The sequence below is a fragment of the Emydura macquarii genome, unplaced genomic scaffold, assembly GCF_026122565.2.
Source record: "Emydura macquarii macquarii isolate MOO-44397 ecotype Brisbane River unplaced genomic scaffold, CSIRO-AGI_Emac_v2 contig_1483, whole genome shotgun sequence".
Lineage (NCBI taxonomy): Eukaryota > Metazoa > Chordata > Testudines > Chelidae > Emydura > Emydura macquarii.
In genome coordinates this window covers 10,575,309-10,599,977 of record NW_027131620.1, presented here as the reverse complement: position 1 = coordinate 10,599,977, position 24,669 = coordinate 10,575,309, and the positions used below count along the sequence as shown (strand labels likewise).

The 24,669-nt window shown below is 37.7% G+C and overlaps 2 protein-coding genes and 1 long non-coding RNA gene across 3 annotated transcripts in view; 2 read left to right on the top strand and 1 right to left on the bottom strand.

The window, feature by feature from the left end:
* Nucleotides 1-5,546, top strand: part of SPO11 (SPO11 initiator of meiotic double strand breaks) — a 50,580-nt gene extending 45,034 nt beyond the window's left edge. Inside the window, exons 9-12 of the mRNA XM_067554191.1 lie at nucleotides 2,831-2,868; nucleotides 4,012-4,088; nucleotides 4,360-4,471; nucleotides 5,102-5,546. Coding sequence (XP_067410292.1) covers nucleotides 2,831-2,868; nucleotides 4,012-4,088; nucleotides 4,360-4,471; nucleotides 5,102-5,221 — 347 coding nt within the window. The 3' untranslated portion in view covers nucleotides 5,222-5,546. The remainder of the gene's footprint in view (nucleotides 1-2,830; nucleotides 2,869-4,011; nucleotides 4,089-4,359; nucleotides 4,472-5,101) is intronic.
* A 1,958-nt stretch (nucleotides 5,547-7,504) lies between these two features.
* On the top strand, nucleotides 7,505-20,252 carry RAE1 (ribonucleic acid export 1). Its single transcript, XM_067554183.1, has 12 exons — nucleotides 7,505-7,697; nucleotides 8,694-8,790; nucleotides 9,791-9,895; nucleotides 11,791-11,883; nucleotides 13,102-13,188; nucleotides 14,316-14,402; nucleotides 14,717-14,788; nucleotides 15,296-15,403; nucleotides 16,437-16,543; nucleotides 16,628-16,703; nucleotides 17,296-17,490; nucleotides 18,962-20,252. The coding sequence occupies exons 2-12, from the start codon at nucleotides 8,701-8,703 to the stop codon at nucleotides 19,046-19,048; spliced, it is 1,107 nt and encodes a 368-aa protein (XP_067410284.1). The 5' UTR covers nucleotides 7,505-7,697; nucleotides 8,694-8,700; the 3' UTR covers nucleotides 19,049-20,252.
* Nucleotides 17,890-24,669, bottom strand: part of LOC137157065 (uncharacterized) — a 29,068-nt gene continuing 22,288 nt past the window's right edge. Inside the window, exon 2 of the long non-coding RNA XR_010920990.1 lies at nucleotides 17,890-18,028. This is a non-coding gene — a long non-coding RNA (uncharacterized lncRNA). The remainder of the gene's footprint in view (nucleotides 18,029-24,669) is intronic.

Here is a 24,669-nt window from a genome sequence, read left to right as displayed (position 1 = left end):
AGATTAAAACATGACATTAAAATGTTTAGCAATGTTGAATAACTTAAATAATATTTTGCCAGTGTTTAATGTCATATTATTAATGTTATGATTAGCAGAGCAACTCAGTTTATGAAGGAAAACAAAAAATGCTGAAGTGTAAACAACTCAGCTTAGCTTCAAACCTGATTTATTGAATCAGAAAGGAAATTGGATGGGCAGAATTTCATTTCACTAAAAATGTTCTAACTGCCAGTAGTTAAATGACAGAAAATAAACACTAGAATAGTAGTGTTTTACTCTATAGTGAAGGGAATTCAGTTAATATTCCTTAGGACAATAAAGAACCAAATATAAAAAGTGTGCCTGAGACTGCTGACTGTTCAGAGAATGATTGAAATTTAAAATATGATTTAGCTATGAAAAAAATATTCTTAGCCATCTAGATATCCTGTTTTAACATAGCCTGACTGCATAGCTGTATAGTTCTGTTTTGGAAGAACAGTTTTCGTGTATTCCCACAGACAATGAGTGAAACCTTTGCCCAGCTGAACTCAATGGGATATTTGCCATTGACTTCAATGGCATCAGGATTTTACCCATTGGCTGCAAAATAGGAGATGCCCATTTGAACTGTCATAACTTTCTTTTTGAGAGCTAGTTGGTTCTTACTATTGTCTGAGGAAGATGGGGGTGAAATAGTATATTTTATTGGACCAACTTCTGTTGGTAGAAAAGACAAGCTTGTGAGCTTGACAGAACTCTTCATCAAGTCTGGAGGGAAAATCATAACCAGAGTCTCACAGCTAAATGTAAGGTGGGACAGATTGTTAAACATTAGGGGTTAACACATATTAGAAGAAACCACTTAAAATGAAGAGGGCAATTAACACCCCTATAGTTATAGGACAAAGGAGGATTAGAAGTTACAAATAGTTCTAATGAGCCAAAATACCATTGCCTTTGTTGAGACCATGATTTTTAGTGTCTAACAGAATTATGAATTTAAGTTCCCATGTTTGTCTTTTGAAGGTGCTGTGCAGGTTGCCTTTGAGGATGAGGACAGGTGAGGATGAGGATAGGTGAGCTATGGAATGATTGCTTTGTGAAAAGTGTTCACCCATGGATGATAGGGTGTTTTTGTCTTTTATCGTTTTTCTATCTGAGTTCATTCAAGAGCATAGTGACTGGTTTCATCCACATAGTGACTGGTTTCATCCACACAGTGGTTTGTTGGGCATTTGATGCACTGGATGAGATACACAAGTTGTTATAGGTATGTGTAAGACCCACAGATCTTGAAAGATGTGTTGTGCCAGGTATTGATCACTGTAATGGTAGAGATATGTCTGCAGGTTTTGCATCGGTTTTTCTGGAGAGTGTGGTGCCACTTTGAGTTGTTGTGTCCTGGTCTGTGGGGAGCTTGCTTCTGATTATAAACTTTGCAAGTTTGGGGGGTTGTTTGAAGGCCAGAAGATGAGGTTCAGGAAAGATTTCTTTCGGGAAGTGGTCCCCACCAACTATAAGTTGTAATTGTTTGATGGTACCCCGTACGGGTTCCAGACTGGAATGGAAGGTGACAGCTAGGGGTATGCAGTTGGTGGGGTTCATTTTCTGTATTGAAGCAGGTTCTCTCAGGATATTTAGGTGGCTCATTTCATGATGTGATCTACTTTTTCTGATGGAGGGTTCTTGTTTGGTGAAGGCAGTTTTAAGTGTGAGAAGGTGTGTATCCCGGACTCCCTCCCCCCCGGAGCATATTCTGTGGCATCTGAGTGCCTGGCTGTAGATAACAAATTTGTTTGTTTGTTAGTACTGGAGATGTGTAACCCTCCTTTGTCCTATGACTGCAGAGGTGTTAACTGCCCACTTCATTTGAAGTGGTTTCTTGCAACATGTATGAACACCTTATGGTTAACAATGTGCCCTACCTTGTACTGAGCTGTGACACTCTAGTTACATATTCAGGACCTAAAGGAGAATTCTGTGAAGCTCGAAAGCTTGTTCCTTCCACCAACAGAAATTGGTCCAATAAAAGATATTACTTCGCCCACCTTGTCTATCTCAGATCCTGGGTCCAACAAGCAACAATGAAAGATATTGTCTGAGGAACAGTTACCAAAATGTTGTTTCTTAAGGGGACGCTAAGGGCACGTCTACTCTTAAAATGCTGCATCAGTACAGCTGCACCAATGCAGCTGCACTGCTGTAGTGCGTTAATGAAAACTCTTTATGACAATGGTAGAGAGCTCTCCTGTCACCATAGTTAATCCATCTTCCCAAGAGGAGGCAGATAGGTCTAGTCTACATGAAAAAACCTTCAAGAGGTAGACCTGAAAATACTTATAATGTTCCGTTATCAAACTGTGAAAGGAAAAATGCGTATAAATTATTTGAACATTTATCACATAAAATCATTAAAATAATGTTAAGACTGTCTTAAATGAAAAGTAGGAAAATTTAGAATAACTGATTAAACTATCACTGTTGAATTATATTAAGTTGCCCTAGGACAAAGTAAGAGATACTAGTTTTTTGTGTGACAGACATGGTACAATATGTAAAAATAACAAGATTCTGGTAGCCATTACTTTTGTATTATGCCTATGCACAACAGGTATGAAATAATAAATATATTGAGGTAAGTGTCATGTTATCAAAATTTGTGATTTTATAACTTTTGACAATATTCTGTAAAGCTAATTGTAAAACATAAAGGGCCTGATTCATCAGTCCAGTTTTACACCAGTGTAACTCGGGCTTACACAAGCATGAAACTGAAGTAACACAATGGTGAATCATGCCCAAAATGTAGACATAGATATGTGACATTTGGCATTCTGTAAATTAGGTATAGAAATAATGTCCATCTACAAGTATGGATCTGTGGTGAGTATAGTTGTTTTCCACTTCAAATCTATTTTCTTATTTTGTCATCCAGCCTTGGAGCTGAGATGGGAACTGTTAAAGCCTAGTTAGGATGGGTCTTTTTTTTTCTTTTCTTTTCATACTAAGAAATAAGTTTTGGGGGGAGAGTGCATTTTGTTTAAACAAATTTTTGTTAGTCACAAAAAATTGTCTTTTGCCATAACAAAAAGAAATTGCGTGAAAATGGCAGATTTTTCATTTTCTTAAATCTGACAAAATGTGAAGTTTTGCCTGCTATACAAAATTGTCCATATTATTGTTATGTATTATTTGTGGTACAGTAGTGCTCAGGGGGCCCCAACTGAGATCAGTGTGGCATTGTTCTAGGCAATGTAGTCCACATAGTAAGTCACAGTCCTTGCCCTAAAGAGAGCTTACAGTCTACATAGACAAGATGGATATAGAATGAAGGAAGGAGATATAACGTGTAAACAGTGTGATAATCTGCAAACAGAATGTTATGTTAGTTCCCAGATTTTTTGTTTGTTTGGGTTTTTTTATTATTTTTAATTTTTGGGAGAGGTTTTGTTGGGAAGGAGAGGGCATATCATAGTGCATGGAGTGGGGAGACAGAGGAGAGGAGATGAAAGAGAGGAGAGTATGGAAGGCAGGTGGAATTAGGCAAAGACATGATGCAGAAAGAGAGGAAGTGAGTTGGACAGAAAATCAGCACAGAGGAGAGAATGTCCAGAGTAAAAACTATCAGCTCATCTGATGAGGTCATCAGTGTCAGAATATATACTGCATCTGGTTGTCTCTGCTCCAGCTGACTTAAGTTTCTGACCTGCTCTACCCAAGTTCTCATGGCTAAGGGGAGACAGATTCTCCTCTGCACAGTTCTGGGGTAGAGTGCAGGAAGTGGTACTCCCAGCTGGATTTTAATTTCCTCCTTTTCCCTCACTGTATTATACTTTACTTATTGCAGCCACTTATCTCTGCTTACAAGCTTGAATTTCATAAAGAGTTCTACTTGTGAATAGAATTAGCATCCTTTTTACAAAATTTGACCCTGACCTAAAAAGTGCAAATATTTTCGCAAAGACAAACATAAATAATACAAATTAAAGTGACACTGAAGATAATATATGACATTTTATATTGTAGTCAATGTCTTTTGAAGCCCATCATCTCACAGTTCCGGCTATAAGATGGCTTGGCCTCCTTCCATCTGATATTGAAAGGTTAGTTATTTTCTATAATTATCCTTCTATTCTATCACAAAAAGTAAATGTAACATTGTCTGACTTAAATCCACAAAAGAAAAGACAATTAGCTGGTTGATTCTGCTCTCAATAAACCTATTTTATATTATATATTATATTGTTATTTTTTATGTTATAGAGCATTTTCATGGTTTGAAATAGTAATTTAAGTAATTTATTAAAGTAATTTAACGATATGTAGTTTTAAAAAAATATTAAGCAGGCTAACGTTTTTATCTGCTTTTTTCAGATTAAATATACGCAAAGATGCTTTGATTCCACTTACTAAACAAGATCAAAATAAACTCGCCAGTATGCAGAAGAGACTTTATGTGGCTTGCCAACCAATGTGGAAAAAAGAAGTATGCATAAATGATATTGTTTTCTGTTTCTTAATCCCTAAAGGGCAAAACCTATCCACCCCAATGCTTTCCCTCTTGGCTATGGTGAGCTCTGAACACAGCAGAAAAGGAAGTGGTCAGGATTAAGAACCATCATGCAGGTTTTCTCTATGCTAATGTGCTTCATATTTCCCAAATCCCGCCCCAACACGGAGCTGGCAGCATGGTAGGCTGTGTTGCTATTGGCCATCTGATGGTCATATGTTATAGAAGGGATTTACTGCTGTTCTGAATATTGCAGAATAAATTACATCTCTTGAGAGGGGGAACATATCATGTGAAACAGTTACTTAACCTCCACCTACATCTTAGTCTTGGCCTGCATATTTTAGACCACAAAGCACAGTTCATGCAGATATAATATATAGTGGTTACATAGTGGGAAAACATATTGTGTGCTTTCCCCTTCCATTTACACTGCCCTGTTGTATGAATTGCTATGATTTTGCTACTATGTGCTGCACAATAGAAAGCACATCTCCTTATGATAAATATTAATCAAATCTAATGTAATTTAAACATCTAATTATTTCACCCTATGGGTCAGGCCTTTCTCAATATTACATTAATTTACAGTTTTTTCTTTTTCAGATGGCAATTATGGCAACATCTAAAATGAAGGCTGAAATTCAAGCTTTGACTTCTCTTTCATCAGATTACCTTTCCAGAGTGTATTTACCAAACAAATTGCAATTTGGTGGATGGATATAAATATTTAGTTTTAGATCAACTGTTTCCTGATGTGGATTTATTTTGGAGCTATTATGATATAAGCCACTATTTACAAAAATTGCATAAAATTGCATAATTTCTGGCAATTGTTCTATCTATTCAGTGAAGTTTCAAACCAGTAGAGGTTTGTTTCAACTCCTTGTTCAATTTTTTAAATTATGCCTATGGTTTAATTTTTTTGCAGTTTTGACTGTTTTTTCCCTAGTGTACCATAAGAACATGAAAACATTTTAAATACAATTTTTCCTTTTCATTTTGTGGCTACTGTACAAAACTGTAACAATAATTCCAACCGTAAAAGTATTATCCCTAAAAATATATTGAAATTTATTTTGTGGGGAGAAATAAAAAAGTTATATTTGTTTAAATTTGTGTCAGAGTTAATTCACAGTCTACTTTAAAGCACAATCAAACTAAATATGTGACTTCTGATGTTTTACTTTTGAAGACAGTGAAGTAGTTTAAATTAGTATTTTTAAGGTACAATCCTGCTCTGAAAACTACAATAAATATGGCGTTTCATATTCCTTATAAATAAATCCATAACAAATGTGGTTAGCTTGCAGATAAAGAGATGGATTTTCTAATTGCCAACTCCATAAACCCAAGCTGAGATCAAAAACTCAAGATGGGCTTTTTCATTCTTACACATTTGCAACAGGAAAGGTTCTGCAGGCCAAATTATCCCCTCAGTTACTACACCCCCATTGCAATGCACAAGTGAGCAAGCATTTGTTACTGATTAGAATTTAGAAAACAATTCTATTGATGATGTATAGGACAATAGAATCCATAGCCCACTCTTAGTTGTGTTGGTTCTAAAATGCTCACAGTAATAAAAAGCAGCAGTGACAAAAAATAAGTTTTACAAGTATTTATATACCACTGAATGCAAAGAGAGTGACTCTACTAGATGCTTTTCTAAAAGATATGTGCTAGGAATTTTGGAGGGGGAAGTTCTATGGTCCATGTTATAAAGGAGATCAGGTTAAATGATCATAATGGTCCCTTCGGACTTTGGAATCCATGAATAAGAAGATGCTGTTTTTAGTCACTTTTCAGAGTAGAACTTCAATTTAAGATACAGTACATGAAATTAGTACTGACAAAGAAAAACACCTGTAGACTATATCATTTATTCTTTTATTTTTAAATAGCATTACATTACCAATACATTTCTTTGCACATACTGTAGCGTAGCTTAGTTCTGCTGCATTGTAGCACTCTGCCATTAGCATTGCTTCAAGTGTCCAGCTGTTTTAGCTGCAAAAATAGCCTAGAACCAGAAAATTAATGCACTGGTGTCTTGTTTAATCAGTAGCTGTAATAAAGGTGTGAGAGTAGTTACATATAGATAATAGTACTAAGGTCCTGATCCTGCTAATACTTAGGCACACGCCTAAGACTAAGCAATGTGACAATTCATATGCTCAGTTAAGAACGTAAACATCTGCAAGTTCACAGTCTAGGAGAGGTTTGATCTTTTATCCATCCTTCCAGATTGTAGACAAAGCTTCACCTGAGGCTGCAGTGTAGTTGATGGCAACTTTATCCAGGTCCTAACTTATTTGGCAAGTGATTCATTTTTGTCACTACCAGATAACTGAAAGCCTAAACTGACTAATTTTTATAATCAAAATTCCCTTTTTCTCTAGCTGGCAACTGATGTGGCACATTTCCTGCCCTATATCGCTTGATATAACCATCCCAACTCAGCTGGTCCTGTTCCACCAGCCCAACACAGTCTAACCTGCCAGTTATTCTTAAGAAGGCGTGAACCATTTAAGTACATTCTCGTTCAGTATGCTGCCACCTTTGGGGTCTTTAAACGTTTGTTCCAGCCTTTTGGGCGAAGGTATGTAAGTGATCAGATGCACCTTTTTATGTGGTGCCAGTCTATTGTCTGTGGGGTCCCTCCTCCAGTTATGTGAATCCTTAACACAGGCTAATAATAGCTTTCCTTTTCGATGGCAAATGAATAGCAGAGAGGAGCCCCCCGGCCTTCTACAGCATGCACCGTGCGCCCCAGACCAGTAATCCGCCTTGTTAATAGCTCTGCCACCCGCCCGCCAACACCGTAGGCCAGTGCACAGAGAGAGGGCCGTGCACCCTTCCGTCTCCAGGCCTCCCTCACAATGTGCCTGGTCACGTGATCCCGTTACTGCCCCACATGACGCCTATGGCCACCTACAGCTGCCGCGCGCTCCCGTTCCGCGCCCCACCCAGGATACTTCACAGTCAGCCCCGCCCCTTTTCCCGAATAGATGCGCGCGCCCTCCGTGAGCGCAACTCCGCGGGGCGCATGCGCGGTGGGAAGGCGGCCTGTGTTCCGGCTCGGCCAAATGTGAGCTGCTTGTACAGCGCCTGACCGGTTTTCGTCCCGCCTCCCCCGCGCCGAGGCGCCCTTCCCGCTCTCCACGCTCCCTCAGAAGCAGGCTCGTCGCCCGGCTCGTGGGTAAGTGCGGAGCGGCCAGCACGGGGGCAGGCCTAGTCTTGCCCCCATGGCTCCTCAGCGCCTCCCTCCCTGCCACCCTCCAGGGCTCGCCGCTCACCCGCCCTCCCATGGGCACCTCACTATTGGCCCGCTGCCCCCCGCTGCCTCCCGTCAGCCAGCAACTGCCCTTTGCCAGCTGCTCCCCTACCAGCTCCCATGACACCCAGCAGCCTGGCCCTTCTTCCCTGCCCGGTTGTCCCCATTTTCCCTCCTGATGTTCCCCTGCTTCAACCTGAACTGCTCCCCAGACATATAAACCCATTGAAACGATGGGTTTTTACACACACACCCCTCCCTCCCCCCGTGGCTATAGTGCACCGGTGACTGGACGAACTCTGTCAGTGTTCATTAGCCAGCTCCCCAACAAGTGGTCCTCTGTGACTAGAAAGTCTCCCTCTCCCTCTCCCCAGTGTCCTGGCTCTTATTCATGAAGTTTCTTCTCCGTGTTTCCAAAGCGTGTTTGAGGTGTGGCATAATCAAAAATGCTGTTGTTAAAAATAAGTAAATGAGAATGACAAAGGCAGTCATATTTTTCAAAGCTCTCTGTGCTTGTGCGGAGACATAGTCAATGGGATTGTTGCTCACTGAAGCAATTAACTGAAGCATAACTCTGGTTATTGCTCATTGAAGCAATTGTTGCTTCTCCAAAATCAGATTTTTTTGTGGGGGGGAGTGAAGCTGAGGCTCAGGCCAGCACTTAAGTTGAATGGGCATTGCAGAAACTTGCAAGAAAATGTTATATCTCTATAATAGGGAGATGAAGAAACTGCTTCTATGGGCAAGTTATTTTATAATTGTCCACTGTGGTTTTTTTCCACCTTCCTCTGCAGCATCTGGTACTGGCTGCTGTCAGAGACAGGATACTGAACTAGATGGACCACTCTGACCCAGTACAACACTTCCTATATCCCTCAGTAAAGGTCTGTTGCTTTTAAGGGGAATTCTTGTCATTTGCAGGGCCAAGATGAGTTTGTTTGGATCCACCTCCGGGTTTGGAACTGGTGGTACCAGCATGTTTGGCAATACAGCTACAGATAATCACAACCCCATGAAGGTACTTGTATTACCCTGCATGTAAACAGGAGGTATCTGGCGATCTCCTTTCCATGAATCAGTAGTGAGCATATATTTATTTTCTCTCTCTTCCCCCCCCCCCAACCTCTTTCTTCCTAAGTATTGAGAAGTTTCAGGATTTGTTACCAAATGTAGTTACGAATATCCCTCTTCCTACTTCACAAGGAAGATGATTTAGGTCCCAACCACACTATGGGTTGTAACTTTTTGAAACCATTGTCCATTGTCTAACATGATTACAACCTAATGTGGTTTGCAATTGAATTTAACACAGAAACAGTGCTATGCACTATGTAGGGCATGGGCATAGTATGTGTAATGGTCTTGGCTAGCATGCCTTATAATGGGCATGGTGATAATATCCTGTATGTTCTCAGGAAACTATGCTACCAATAGCAGTATTGAAAAATAATTGACAGGCACACTTCTAGCATGGTTCAAGCAATAGTTTGACCATTACATTTCTGTGTTTATTAGAGGATTCTAGTAATATAATAGGACAGTATGTTATTTCAATGAATGTAATGGGCCTGATTTTTTCAAACAAGTTTGGTACGCAGTTTTCTGCACAGTTACCTTGATTGTGTGTGCATTTCTAATGATTATATATGTTATAAAGGTATGGTCTTTTGGAAACCTGCACAACTGAGGTGCACAGGACCTTGAAGTTAAAGGCAAAGAATAATAGTGAACTACAAGAGAAATAAACTGTACTATAACACTTGCTATTCTACATGCAAGTGATTTCTTCCCTACTTATATCAGCAATAAACTTAATAGTTTATTATAAATTATAATTAAATGACATTTGTCAAAATAAATAAAGTACACTTGTGATTCATTATTGTTGCCTTTTTAATATTTTTTCATGTACTATATAGTTTGCCAAACTCAGCACTTTACTAATTTGCACTATGAGTAGGAGACATTGTGAAGTTCTACGATTTATGAATATGTGTAATTTTCTTTGCCCTTTACAGGATATTGAAGTTACATCCCCCCCTGACGACAGCATTGGTTGTTTAGCTTTCAGTCCACTAACATTGCCGGGTAACTTCCTTATTGCAGGATCCTGGGCAAATGATGTAAGTATTTAGTGACCATGGTCTGTAAAAGGGACACAGTTTAAATCTCTTCTGCCTGATACACACTTAGCTATTTTTGTTGTTACAAGTTATGCCTAATATTACTGTAGTTTAAAGATTAGAGGAAAAGAGCCATTTTTTCCCCAGTTTCCTTAACTTACATAATTGACAGCAGTTTGCCTAAAACATGTTTTGTTGTTTCATCTGAAAAGTTATTTTTCCCTTAGTTTCTTTGTGTCTTTGTACATATATAGGGCACAGAAAATAACTTTTAAAAACCAGAAATACGGTTCTGGAAACATGTAAATTGGCAAGGGGCAGTCATAGTACCTGAAATCTTTTAATTAATTTATTGAAATTGACAGCATTTCAAGATCACAGTGTCATTTAAATTTCAGCTCAAGGGAATGACTTTTACTACTTGATTCTGTGCTTTATAACAGCTAGTCCAATTTGTATATCTGTAGAGAGGATTAATCTCTCTGTACCAAAGGTGTTTGTTATATTTGTCTGCCGCTTTCACTATACGGAAGAAAAATAACCTCTCCATATCCCTTCCTCATACAGTTGTTGTATGATATGCAGATACAACTTATGATTCAGAGTATTGCTGTAAGAGGTTGGAATTTCAACAGATCTCCAGTTTCCCAAACTGGTCTGTGGACAGCCAGTGACCCGTTAAAACAGCCATACTAGGTCAGACCAATGGTCCATCTAGCCCAGTATCCTGTCTTCCGACAGTGACCAATCCCAAGTGTTTAAACAGTAATGGATAGAACAGGTAATCATCAAGTGATCCATCCCCTGTCACCCATGCCCAGCTTCTGGCAAACAGTGACATAGTTACATAACGTAACTAGCCTATCTCACGTTGACATACTTACGTCTACACAGCATGGCGTCTTCACGATGGTATATCAAAAGGAGAGTGTCTCCCACGACGCTACCTTCTGCCTTTCAGGGCGGTGGATTAATTCAGTCAATAGGAGAGCACTATCCCATCAACTGCATCAATGCATGCTGCCACGGCAGTGTAGATATCCCCTAAGTCTCATAGTGCTGGCTCCCAGCCAACACACTTCCCTAATACTCGTTTTCAAAGTGAACAGTTGGTATAGTTGCCATGTGGATGCTATTAGATTACCAGTAGGAGGTGAGTGATCTGTGCAATTCTGAATGGAATGGAACATGGTCCACAAATCAATCTCTCTGTTAAGATGTAGTCCACACTGTTAAAAAGCTTGGAGTCTGCTGGACTAGACAAAGTTCAGCCCAGTATCAAAGATCTTGTAGTTACCAGTTTAATTTAGATTAAACAGTAAGTATTGAGTGAAGGGAGTTAATGATTTTCCAAAACATGTTCAGTAATTAAAGACAATTCATGAATCTCGTTAGCATTTGAATTCTTAATAGGTGCTCCTATTTATCCTTTCTCATAATTCAAGAGCAATGAGATGTTCAGCAAAAGAAACTGATAAGAGGAAATCTTCCTTTACTCAATGCTTATTCTGTGAAACTCGTTGCCACAAGACATCGTTTAAGCCAAAAGCTTGGTAGAATTTGAAAAAGGATTATCCACTTATGTGGATGCTATTAGATTACCAGTGGATAATAAGATATCCATAGTTACTCTAAATGTACACTGCTAAGTATAGGGAATGCTCTGCAGTGTTGCTGACATCAAAGGCAAAATTAGAAAGTGTTACAGATGACGATTGTAACTGTTGTCTTACCTCTTCACTTCTTCCCCTCCATCTAAATTCAGTGTGTTAAGTAAAGGTAAATTCTTCAGGGCAGACACAGTGTCTTGTTTCTAAGAGACACCTAGCACATTCCTTGGTACTGAAACAATAGTAATATATTCACTAAATTGATATGAGCATCTTTTCATATAGGTTCGGTGTTGGGAAGTTCAAGATAATGGACAGACTATTCCGAAAGCTCAGCAGATGCACACAGGGCCTGTGCTAGATGTGTGTTGGAGTGATGTACGTTCCTTTGTTTCAAAAACTATTTTCCAGGAAATTGGTAACTGTATTCAGAAAACAAATATCTTTAATTCTGGTTTCAAAACACACACAAACTTAAAATATAGATACATCCTATGATTGTAGCATAGACTTCTGTCATCTAAATCCATGGTTCATTTGTATTACTAAATTAGACTACTACGTGGGCATGCAGATGCAATGGCAGGAGATTGTTTTAAGCTGTTAATAGCTAGTACAGTTTTCATTAATTTTTTTATAGTACAGAAAGCCTTGTCTAAGTCGTATGTACTACAGTGAATTTCACCCTCAAATACTACTATTTTAAGCATAATTGCAGAGTTTGCTTTGTTTCATTCCCATTCATAGTTTGAATTTTGTACAATTTCAGTTTTAATTAACACTTTTTGTTCTTCTCTCACTGTTTTGTGTTTGAGCATAAATTACTTTTAGGGTTTTGTTTAAATTAATATGTGAAACTTCCTTACACAAGAGTAGACTATTGTGGCAGTTTGAAACGACATGGTTATGATTTGAACAATCCAAACTACTTGTTAAAAGTTAGTAAATACCAGTGTCAGTACATTCCTTTCTACAATATTTTGTAAGTATTGAAAAAAGGAAAACAGTGGAATGTTGGCATGTTGTTTGCTATGATCTTTTTTAAAAAATGCCATTTCTTTGAGATCTAAGATGCTTCTCAGTTTTGGGGGGGGGCATATTATCTTATGTGCCCACTATTTGATTAGAATAAGTATTGCATATTTCTAAGACTGTAGAAAACAATTAGGAGAAAGGTTTGAAGTAGAATTTTGGACTTTTGCAATAAGCACAGGGCAATATCAGTCAGTTCATCTGGATGGCAGTCTCAACGTGTTACTAAATTATGGTAGTACAGATAAATAGTGATATACAGTAAAATTACATAATGTGATTAAGTTAGTGATTTAGATGCTATGGTTTTGTGGGCAGTTGGTCTGATTCTCCATTACCTTGCCTGAATATAGTCACTTTCTCATATGCAAATATTTTCAGAATAGTATTATTTACATACCCATTTTATTAAATGACTACATAAAAACTAGGTAGTGGAGAATCAGGCCCAGCAATTCTTTAATGGGTGTTGGATATTACAAGCATAAAATTACATGTACTGTGATCCAGTTAACATTTAATCTTTTTAAATTATTAAATGGAATGATTTTTCTCTCATTTTAGGATGGGAGTAAAGTATTTACTGCTTCTTGTGATAAAACTGCCAAAATGTGGGATCTCAACAGTAACCAGGCCATACAGATTGCACAGGTAAGTAATCCCCAAGTTCTTTCCATCAAGAGAGTCAATAAAGCTTCACTTCTTTTAAATTAATCTATAAAAAAAGGAATCTTTACTGGCCAATTTAAAATAACACTCAACATTTTCCAATTAGATGTTGTTATATGAAGAATAGTGTGAGGAGGGTGCCTGTCTAATTGCTAGCTAAATTTTAAGGTGAAGGAAACTGATGATTACTGGGACCTAGGTAATTCAAATCTTAGGCAAAAGCCTTGTATACCCTTGAGAATTCCCATCTCTTATGGCAGTGGTCCCCAAACTTCTTGGGTCTGTGTCGCGCCGTCCCCCCCTCTCGTCCCCCCCCCCCCCGGGGGACAGTGACTGGGAGCAGAGCCAGAGGGCATGGAAGCATGGCCGGGGAGCAGGGCCAGGAACTGGGGACCAAGGCCGAAGTTGAGGTGGGAGCACAGTGGGGTTGGGCGGTGCTCCCTCCCCATCTCATGTGGGGCTGGCCCAGGCTCTGCCACATATCCTCCCCACCCCCAAATGTTCTTCCGTGCTGCCCCGCAGTTCGGAGACCACTGCCTTAAGGCCTCTCCGTAGCACTCAGCTGCAGACTGATTCCACCTTTGATTACCCAGTGTTGCTTCTCCACCCTATTTTGGCTCCACTTTACTTTCTTTGTTTCAGTTACCAAGTCTCCTGTGCTGTTTTCTTGCCTTGTTTCAGTGATAGTATGTTCCACTCTCCAATCTTTTTTACAAAGATTTTGAATCAGCACTAAGATCGTAGGAAAAAAGATTTTACATGTAATTGTTGAGTTCGTGAGGGTATTGACTTCATAAGTGTACTGTTAAGAGTCAGAAACTTTGACATTTACATTTAACTTTAATGGAAATTTTTACTCTAATATGAAACACTTATTTTTGTTGCTTAATGTAAAGTCTTTACAGTGTATGAAATTAAATATGTGAAAATGTTCACTTTTTTTTACAGTTTAGTTGTGGTGAAGCATACAAATTTTTGTTGTAGCGGTGATTTAGTAAACACTTACATCCTACATTTATACCATTCTTTTGCTATGCACAACCAAGAAGTGATACAGGCTGTGATTTAAAAAAATTTAGATGCATTGTTCTTGGTTGTTTTTCCTTCAGCATGAAGCCCCTGTTAAGACAGTCCATTGGATTAAAGCACCAAATTATAGCTGTGTGATGACAGGAAGTTGGGATAAAACTTTGAAGGTATGAAATTTGTACCTAATAATTGTTTTTATGCTATGCTAATATGCGTAGAACGGGAACTGTTTGCTATTAATTTTGCTGAAATATCCTTATTTGAAAAAATCAAGAGATCACTCTTATTGGTGATCATTTGTAGAACTAAGAAAGTGAGTGTTTTATCTGTCTCTGGCTAGAAGTGAAACAAATTAATGTGGCCAGGCTTACTTGTGCAAAAATAATCAGTTGCAGTATTTCCTAATACTTGTATGGAATATTTGAAGAATTTCTTTTGCCATCAAGTCTTTCAAATCCATTGGTTTTCTTGTGTCTCTTAGTTCTGGGATACACGATCGCCAACTCCTATGATGACATTACAACTGCCTGAAAGATGCTACTGTGCTGATGTGGTAAGCCACAAATAAACTCCTTTTTCACAAAAATGAAATTTGTGGGAACTAGATGGCTGAGGATTAATGGATTCATAGCCCCTGATACCTAGGTTGTGGGAAACCAGCCCATGTTAGTCTTTGATCATTTGTTTGGTCTCAGTCTAGTTCCTGGTGGATAGACATTCTCTTCATATGAAGCATTATTTGTGGCCTTCTTGGCATTAAGAGCAGAGGGGCCAAAAATAGAATTGACACTGAATCTGAGCTGCCCTCACTTCCTTGCCCATATCAGAATTTGTTTCACGTTGGAAGAAGCCTGTGCTACTACTGCCCTTGCTGTACCTTTTCTGCAGATAGAATTTTCAGTCTATAGGTCCCCTTCTACCAGAACTAACAGTCTTGCTCCTTTGAATTGACTTTTTGAAGGGTTTGGATGAAATAATTAATTTGAAGGAGTTAGAATTCTCTGTTGTGAAATTAATGTAGCCTGGTCTCTTCCAACCTGCCTCTCTCATCCTTATCCAGGTGCATCCCATGGCAGTTGTGGCCACTGCAGAAAGGGGTTTGATAGTGTACCAGTTAGAGAATCAGCCTTCTGAATTTAGAAGAATAGAATCTCCACTTAAACACCAGGTAAATAATTAATTATATTTATTACAAGCTTATTCATGCAGCAGATAAAAATGGTGGTTTGGATTCTTTTCCAAAAAAATTAATATTTTAAAACTGCTTTCTCAGTATAGCTTGTGTACCTGAGAACACTTAGACTTTCAATATTTTGATATGTTTTATAAGAACACTGCGTATTCTGCAACTCTGTCATACATATCTCCTTCCAAGTGGATGACTTGAATTGAAAAAGGTTTCTTGAAAACACGTGGAATTTAGTAAATTTTAAAAGATTTACTGCTCCTCCTTCTGGATTTACTTCACGTGAAGTAATTTGACTGGCTTTCTTTGTAGGAATAAGGAACAGTGAAAGACTATACATAAAAATATTTTAATGAAATATATCTGAATATTTACAACTAAAATCAGTGACTGTTGTAGTTTAAAACTAAACAAAACTTTACAGTTCAGCTTAATGGGACAGATCCTGCAAGCCCATTGCAAGCACATTTTGGCATCCATGGAGACGAAGACTTGCAGGATCAGGTCACCGTTCAGTTTCTTTGTTTTTAATTTTGGTCCAAAATGTCAGTCTCCCCTCTTCCTGTTTGTGCATAACAAGGCTATAATGCTTTAACACTGTAATCCAGTACTGTATTGCATAACAGGGAAGCAGGATTGATGGTATTTTGTTAGAAACTAGTATTTTTCATCAGAATATTAATGTACAGTTTAGGACATGGAATTTCTCAAAATTTTTCAAATTTAGTCATCACCTAATCAAAATATTTTTGTATGTTTAATGCCTTGGTGAAGGAGGAAAGCTGTTGTGTTCATTTTGAGGAAATGTCTGCTGCTGACCCCAAGCGAATTCAGAAATGTACATATTCAGGTCCAAATTTTTAGAGGGGCTTTGACCCATTTTCTAATATTGTATGTGCTTTTCTCCATGCTGTGTTAGTACATGCAGTGTGTTGGGCCCCCATAGAAAGGCAATGTTTAGAAAATCTGGCCCTAAGCTTCTGTCTAAAATGTTCTGTATCTTTCTCAAATTTAGCATCGCTGTGTTGCTATTTTTAAAGACAAAGTGAACAAACCTACTGGATTTGCCCTTGGAAGTATTGAAGGAAGGGTAGCTATTCATTATATCAACCCACCAAATCCGTAAGTGTGATTTTAAAAATACTCTGTATTATATATTGTTCATTTTGAAATTAAGAAAATGTGAAGGAATATCTTTCTTTTCAGAGCCAAAGATAACTTCACTTTTAAATGTCATCGCTCCAATGGAACAAATACATCAGCACCTCAGGATATCTATGCTGTAAGTATTAAGCACATATTATTGCATCATTTTTATAGTGCGATTAGAATCTACATATGCATAATATACAATTTTGTACGAAATCCACCATAAATTCTCTTTTCTTTGACCTTTTCTTGTGCCTAAAGAGTTCTACTTTTGCTTAGAGGAGAAATTGTCACATGCAAATATTAAAATAGGAGCAGGCAAAGTACTCTGCTCTTTTGTTAAAAAAATGACCAAAAAAACCTACAAATTGGCTAACTTTCTATTAAGACTTATTACGACAATGCATTCAATATATTTTTCTATGCCTATATTTTTGTTTATGGAGAAATATACTACTCATTAAGCATCTGCTCAAGAATCTGTTCAACACCAAGGGAATTACTGTGTTCTCTAATGGGAATTTGTATTTAAATTATAGCTGGTCAGGAAAAACACATGATTTTTTGCAAAAATTTTTTTCAAGAATAAAATTCACTAGTTCTAATTTAAATTATGTAAACAGACACACAAAATCTTTACACTTCCTAAGTAGCTTATGCATTGTGAAACTCCACCTCATTTGTATTGTTGGTTGTTTTATGTGATGGTTTGTATGACTCTGCAGGTAAATGGGATAGCATTTCATCCTGCCCATGGCACCCTTGCAACTGTAGGATCTGATGGTAGATTCAGCTTTTGGGATAAAGATGCACGAACAAAGCTAAAAACATCAGAACAGCTTGACCAGCCGATATCTGCCTGTTGTTTTAACCACAATGGGAATATTTTTGCATATGCTTCCAGTTATGACTGGTCAAAGGTAAGAAGGATTAACGTTTAAATTCATACCAGTGGTTGTGAACTAATAGGACAGTATTTCAATAGTCTTTTTCATCTGAGAGTCTCAAAGTTCTTCACAGGTATTAAAGGCTTCCAAATACATCTGAGAGATTGGGAAGAGGTTGATTAGGAATCATTTTAGCCACCTCTCAGATGAAACATAGCACAGAATCAATACATAATTGTTCAGGCCAAGAAACAAAGAATACTTAGCCAACTGAATATAGATTGAACATAGTTACCTGATTTTGGAATTTGTTCCAAATGTGAAATCTAACACACCTACTTTTTTAAAAGTGCCCTGGGATCATGCCATAAGTAAAATTGATACTGTGATTGCATCTTTTTCAAAGAACACACTTAGAGCACTGCTAAAAACTATGCTGGGATACTGGTACTTTTATTAAACAGGTGGGTGAGTGCCATGTACTTAATTTTCAATACCACTTCCTGCAGCTTTTTGGTGGTGGTTTGAGGTCTTCATTCCCAGTACGAACTCGGCTCTAAGATACTGAGATCTGAAAGAATCACAGCACAAGACAATACAATTAGTAGTTTGAAAAAGGAATTTGAGGTTGAAATCTAACCAATACTAATAGGTTGTTTACAGTAGCATTATTCTTCCTATTATACCTTGTGCTGTATTTTAAATTTGATGAAGTATCTTTCATTTCCTGTTATGAACTGTTGGAGTTTTGCTCTTCACTGTTAAACAGTGGCACGTCACATCTCAGGAGTTCATTTGTGGATAAAGCGATCTCTGTATGTAGTTCAGTTTACTATTGTGCTTTATGGTCTTGTTGGATGGGAAACACTATAATTTTACTTTTATTGTTATAGTCCAGGGCAAGAGCATAAGGTCTGTGTGCATTTTAACACATGAATTATTCATGATGTTATTGCAATGGGTGTGTGCACTTGATAAGTATTGACACTTATTTGTTTTCACATGCAGAATACTAGGTTTGCATTCATAATTGATGAATGAAAGTAATTGTATAATTGCATGTGGCCCTTGTGTTTCCCTATATGAAAATGTGGCTCTTTTGTTTGGCTCAAAAGACAGAGAATATACAGTAAGGCTGTAGTACCTTCATAATGTCTCCTTTTTTCCATTCTTACCCTGTCTAGAACAACCTTTTTTCTTCCCTTAACTCTCAAAATACTTGAATTTTGCATATAAAGCAAAGTTTAAGGGATGTTCACTCACTTTAAACTTAAAAAGGACCTGTTTTGAAAGTTGCCTTGAATAGTGAACTGTTTCTAATTATAGTGTACACACACCAATATTTCCCTTGGGTTGCATAGTAAATCTGATCTTTAAAAGTCCATATCTTTCAATTGTAAAGTCTCACTAAATCAAATTGACATTATGTTCAGCTTCTTGTATTTCAAGATTAAGTTGATACTTGGAGTGAGATAAATATGGTTAACTTTTTCTCTTTTTTTAGGGCCATGAATTTTATAATCCACAAAAGAAAAACTACATTTTTCTGCGTAATGCAGCAGAAGAGTTAAAGCCCAGGAATAAGAAGTAGTCACTATAATTCTGACTGGTGTTACAGTAGTACTTTTCTGCCACTCTACTCTCTTGCAGTTGTCCATTTTGGATCGCTAACAATTAGCAGAAAACCCTATAAATAATACCAAAGTGTATTCTGATTTACTGGAGAACATCATTTGAATTATATATTCTGATGTGTACAATAGCGTCTGATATTTGTAGGATGACTTACCATACGTCTGTTCCTCTGCAACAATTGCTGCAAAATCTCTAAATTCAAGCCTGGTATTACTCTACTGTTTAGAAATGCAAGGGTGTCTATGGAAGTATTTTGCCATTACTACATAATAAAGTATGTGCATCTACAGTAGTTCTGGAAAAATTGTACAGATACTGTTTCTTTTAACTATTTGGAGAATTATGAATAATTTGTCTCAAACGGGGCTGGTCATTATTGATTATCCATGATTTTCATGGATTCTGATTTTAATATAGAAGCAGTAGTGACCGTATAGCAGAAAGAAAGGCGTTGCAAATTTGGTTTTCCTCGGGATTTGGATGAATTTGGTATTTATGTACGTGACCAGTCGCAGTGACAGAGACCCAAGGTAGAACAGAGGGGCCGTGTGCAACTTTCCCTCCTCTTTTTGTTACTCCAACAGTGCACTTCAGTCCTGACTTGAAATATTCTTCCTTATCCTACTCCTGAGTAGAGACTGCTAGTTGAGTCAAGTAGTATAGTTCAGTAGGGTGGACAAACAGCTAACTGCAAAGATGTGACCGCCAAACAGATTTTCACTTGTGGCCTAAACTGTTTGATAACCCAGATGTCTCCAGCATTGAAAGGCTGTTCTTTTAACTTAGTGCGCCACCAATTTTTCATAACATTTTTGTCAGGCTGAAATAAGTTTGATCACTTTAATACCAGGTAGTTTATAGTGCAGGTAGGTTTAATCCCTGATTAAACGGTGCTGTGAAGTTAAGCAAAAATGTGAGTTTTTTCTGACTCAGATCTGCTACTGTTTATTTTTGTTAACTAAACGTTGTACACATGCCAAAGTTTTCTTTTTTGGAGCTGACTGCTTATTATTATTCCTTTTGAGTATTTGTGGAAAAAAATGGGGCCAGCATGTATACAAAGATATGTCTTATTGTAAAAATCTCTGTAAAATATATGTTGTAACACTTGTGAGTACTGATTCATAGCTGCATTTAAAATAAAATTTTTACTAAATGCTTTTGTGTATTCAATAATTATAAATATTCTTTAATAACACGGTTAGAATGCATCAGACCAGCATGTTTGTGCTACATTTCCAAAAATGGTTTCTTGGCATTTCATTGCAATTTTAGGTTTCTCTTCTAAAACTAAAGCAACTGCCAAATGCAGTTGCACACAAAATATCCTGAGTTGGAAATCAACCTCGTTTATCACTTGCTGTTTCATTATGAATCATTCCTGTGGCTTTTGTCTCAATGCTTTTCCTCTTAGTTCATTAAATATATCTCAACAGCCAAAACACCTGACAACTTGTCTTTGATACAAATGAATCATGCTATCATCAAAATCTCTTGCTCAGTGGTGCTATGAATCTAATATCAACTCTGTTTGCAGTGTTGATTTAACAGCTGTTTGGGTGTATGTTTGAGGAATAATCATGCAATATGCCACTATTTCTCAGAAGTTCTCTTTATTACAGTAGAACCTCAGAGTTATGAATGCCCCAGGAATGGAGGTTGTTCATAACTCTGAAATGCTCATAACTCTGAACGAAACATTATGGTGGTTCTTCCAAAAGTTTACAACTGAATATGGACTTAATACAGCTTTGAAACACTATTACGCAGAAGTAAAATGTTGCTTTCTCTTTTTTTTAGTAGTGTATGTATAACACAGTACTGTATTTCCTTCTTTGGCCTCTGCTGCCAGATTGTGCAAATGAGTGTGTGGTTGACTGTTTAGTTTGTAACTGATGTTTGTAACTCTGAGGTTCTACTGTATGTTTAATTACCCAAGGCAGGTTTCTGCCCTGTACTGCTATGTTTGTCTGGCTTTAGTTTTCAAGTGCACAGAATGGAGTAGTTTCCTTATCTTTTTGTAATAGAGAAGAGAATTTCCAACTGTTTTAGCAGTGACTAGCATGAGCAGTTTTTATTATTTTGTTGAATGTCATTTTTTTAAGTTTGCATATCTTTTCTGAAAGAAAAACAGAATATTGTGCTCTTTGGTGCTAAGCATGTTTCCAGTTTTTACAGTTGAATTAATATTATGAATGCCAACAAGCACTGAGCAGGCTGAAGGTCAGCTTCATCCAATGTAGAGAAAAAAGTTACATTAACTGTGTTGTGGGGGACTTTTTCCCCCACATGCATTCAGAAACTAAGAACAAGTCTTTAATGTTTTAGGCAAAAAAAAATTATTTATTTATTTAGCAAATCGAAAGAACTAGCAGGTAGGTATTCAGTGTAAGCCTACATGCAGTTTTCACACATCATGGATATGGAGTGTAGTCAGCACATAAAAATTCATTCTCCAAATTACTTGCAGCTCTTTTGGTCAGCTGACTTTGGGCAAATCCACTGCTGAGTTTGCTAGGTATTCCTGTGGTGGCTGGTTTTTGATGGGAGGCAAGGGATGAGAGTGCTGTTTGATGGGCATGATAAGACTATAGATTTCAAGGATTCTTCTCTTTATACATGCATCTACACGTTGTTCTCCTGGATTAAAACAGAACAAGCACCTTCTTTGTCTTCACGCATCTGACAAAGTGGGTTTCTACCCACGAAAGCTTATGCTCAAATAAATTTTAGTCTTTAAGGTGCCACAGGACTCTCATTGTTTTGCTAAAAACAGACTAATACGGCTACTCCTCTGGAACTTTTGTCTTGGGTCAATGTGGTGCCAAGCAGGACTGTTGCTGACCCAAATGATGAAACTTGCAATGCCAGCAATATCAAGCATGTTGAATAAAAGAACTGTTGGCCACCTATTTATTTTGCAGGAGTACATTCTTGCAAGATCCACATTATCAACACCACTTTTTGTGTCATTGTAGTGGAGAATTAGATGGGGTTTCTTTTTGTCTCTTCCTACAATCTTGTCATGATACATTATTACCAACTTGCCCTTCTTTGGGACATAGGAAATCAAGGTAAGTGGCCCAGCAAACCTGAACACTGATGACAATTTTTCTATGCTGCGATGTGGATGCATGTCACTGGGTATATCTGGCTTGTTTCATTGGATTGTTCAAGCATAGGTCAAATTTTTGTTGACTAGATCTTCAGCAAGCTGAATGCTAGAGAAGAAGTTCTCCCCAACTACGTTTTGTCCATTTTGCACTAGGGCTGAACACGAGATCCTCATTGTCTGAAGACTAACTTAATGAATAATCAATGGAAGCGGGGTCTTCTTTCTGAGAGTAACTGTCAACCGAATCTGGCACAAAGGCACTATCATCTAATATGTTGTCATCACGTGACGACTTACATTCAGTTTTGCAAATCATTTTTATATGGTCAGAGGCAGAATAATATGCTCTTCATTTGACATCTTGAATTGTGCAATACAGAAAAGTTCCCTCAACAGTCTCCAGAGACTGCAGTGAGTGGAGCTTAATACCTAGATAAGAAATCCCCACAAGAGTGTTACGCAAAGAGAGCCAGCATCATTCCGCTTTGTGTGGAGGATACCTAACAAGCCTGGATTTGAAGGGACCAACGTCCCTGGGGTACCTTCTACCTTACGGTAACTGCGTGCAGCAACCACTGTCAGTGCAATGCATTGTCCATTAGCAAATGCTAACTATTACACTACAAGATACTCACTAGAAGCAAATCTACATAGAACTACTAAAAACAGGATAACAGTGCAACACATTTGGGGTACAATTATACCCCACATAACTTATTTTCTATATTAAAAAGTTTCATGCCAAACGTTTTTTCTTGCTCAGTTGTGTACATGTGCTTAGGTGATGGTGTCCTAAAACAGCATAGTTGGAGAGCCACTAGTTCATGAGTTATCAAAACGTGCTCGTGGGATACAGTATTACCCCATGAATGTGGATGACGGTTGTGTAATTAATCATGGATGGCAAAAAAAATTTGTTTTGACCTCCTGAGTGTGCAACTCCCACTGGTACCACTGGGGAAAAGTTGAATGTGTACTGTCTTTTGTTAGGAGTTTAAAAATGATTTCTTGTTCAAATATCCATATTTTAGTACTATAGAAAAGAAATTAATTCATCACTGGCTAAGCAGGTGCAACTCCACTAGCTTTAATGGAATTGTGCCTGCTTATATGAGTGGTGAATTTGGCCACATTATATTTTCATTATGGTGTGTGGGACCAGCAGTGATATTCCCTCTGCTTGGCAGTTTAGCTGCATTTTAATGTGTTAAACTTATTCCTATAGGAATTCCTTTCTTCTGCTCATCAGCAAAGGTTCAAAAATATTTAGCCATCACACTTACCGTCAACAATTGTAAGTTTAGAAAGAAATGTTTTCAATTGCTTTCCTATGCACTTTAGTATACTGGATTTGTCCAACTGAGACAAACTCCAAACTGATTTGTTTTCCATTACTGAGGTTAGAAAAATGCATTGTCAATAGGTTACTATTACTTGAGGTGCTGTGGGGGTACAGTCTAAAACACACACAGCTGGATTCCCTACTCGCCATCCAAGTTGAAACATAGGAATACCTTATTCACACACAACTCAACGTTACATATGTTCAGGAAACTTACCCGTTCAAAGCATACCATAGCATTTATTTCTGGCCAATGTGTGTGTGTGTGTGTGTGTGTGTGTGTGTGTGTGTATATATATATATATATATATATATATATATATATAAAGGGAAGTGGGATCTATCTAAAGTTAAACATACCTATGTTAATTTTATAGATCAATACCTAGTTTAAATTTCTAAGTTCATTTTTATATGACCATACTCTTTCTTTATATTGATCAAATTCTAAGGAGAGTAGAAGAAATACATGTAGGAACATACAGCAGCCCTGCTAATCAATAAGCAAAGTAAGTGATATGAGTGTGTGGAGAGAAACCTTCACAAAAGTGACCAGATCAACTACCTAGTCCTAGGGAATTTGCCATTCAAAGATGTAAATTAATAAAGTAGGTTTAGAAAACTAAAACAATTGGCATAAGAACATGGCCAGATTTGCTTACTGTTTTAATTGTGTGTGTATTTGTGCCTAATTACCACATGCAATGACCATGTTTGTGCACACAAATCAGGTAATTAGGTACATTTAAATATGCAGCTACTCAATTAACATATTAAATAGCAGCTGTGTTCAAATTATTCCCTGTATTTTTCATGTGCAGTTGTGTGCCAGAAGTATATTTAAAAAAATCTTACAAAGTTTGATTTTGGTGGGGGATGGCATGTACCCTATTCACTTGTAATAGCCTTGATATTTAAAGGACATCATGAGCCATCCTTAAAGATTAGACTCCTGTGTAATTATTTGGTCTAATCTTGCATTTATCATCTTGTAGTATAGAATGCCCCTATCAAATCATGGCATTAAGATGGCAGATTTGCTAGAGTGGAACAACAGAAGCAACCCCCACAAGGGATTAGAATGCACTTGACCAGGGAGATGGCAGCATCCACAGCCTTC

Bases quoted from the DNA above. Each gene is read 5' to 3' on its own strand.
- RAE1 (XM_067554183.1), top strand. From the start codon at position 8,701: ATGAGTTTGTTTGGATCCACCTCCGGGTTTGGAACTGGTGGTACCAGC. The intron at 8,791-9,790 runs GTACTTGTATTA...TGCCCTTTACAG, and splicing joins ATAATCACAACCCCATGAAG to GATATTGAAGTTACATCCCC. The intron at 9,896-11,790 runs GTAAGTATTTAG...CTTTTCATATAG, and splicing joins CAGGATCCTGGGCAAATGAT to GTTCGGTGTTGGGAAGTTCA.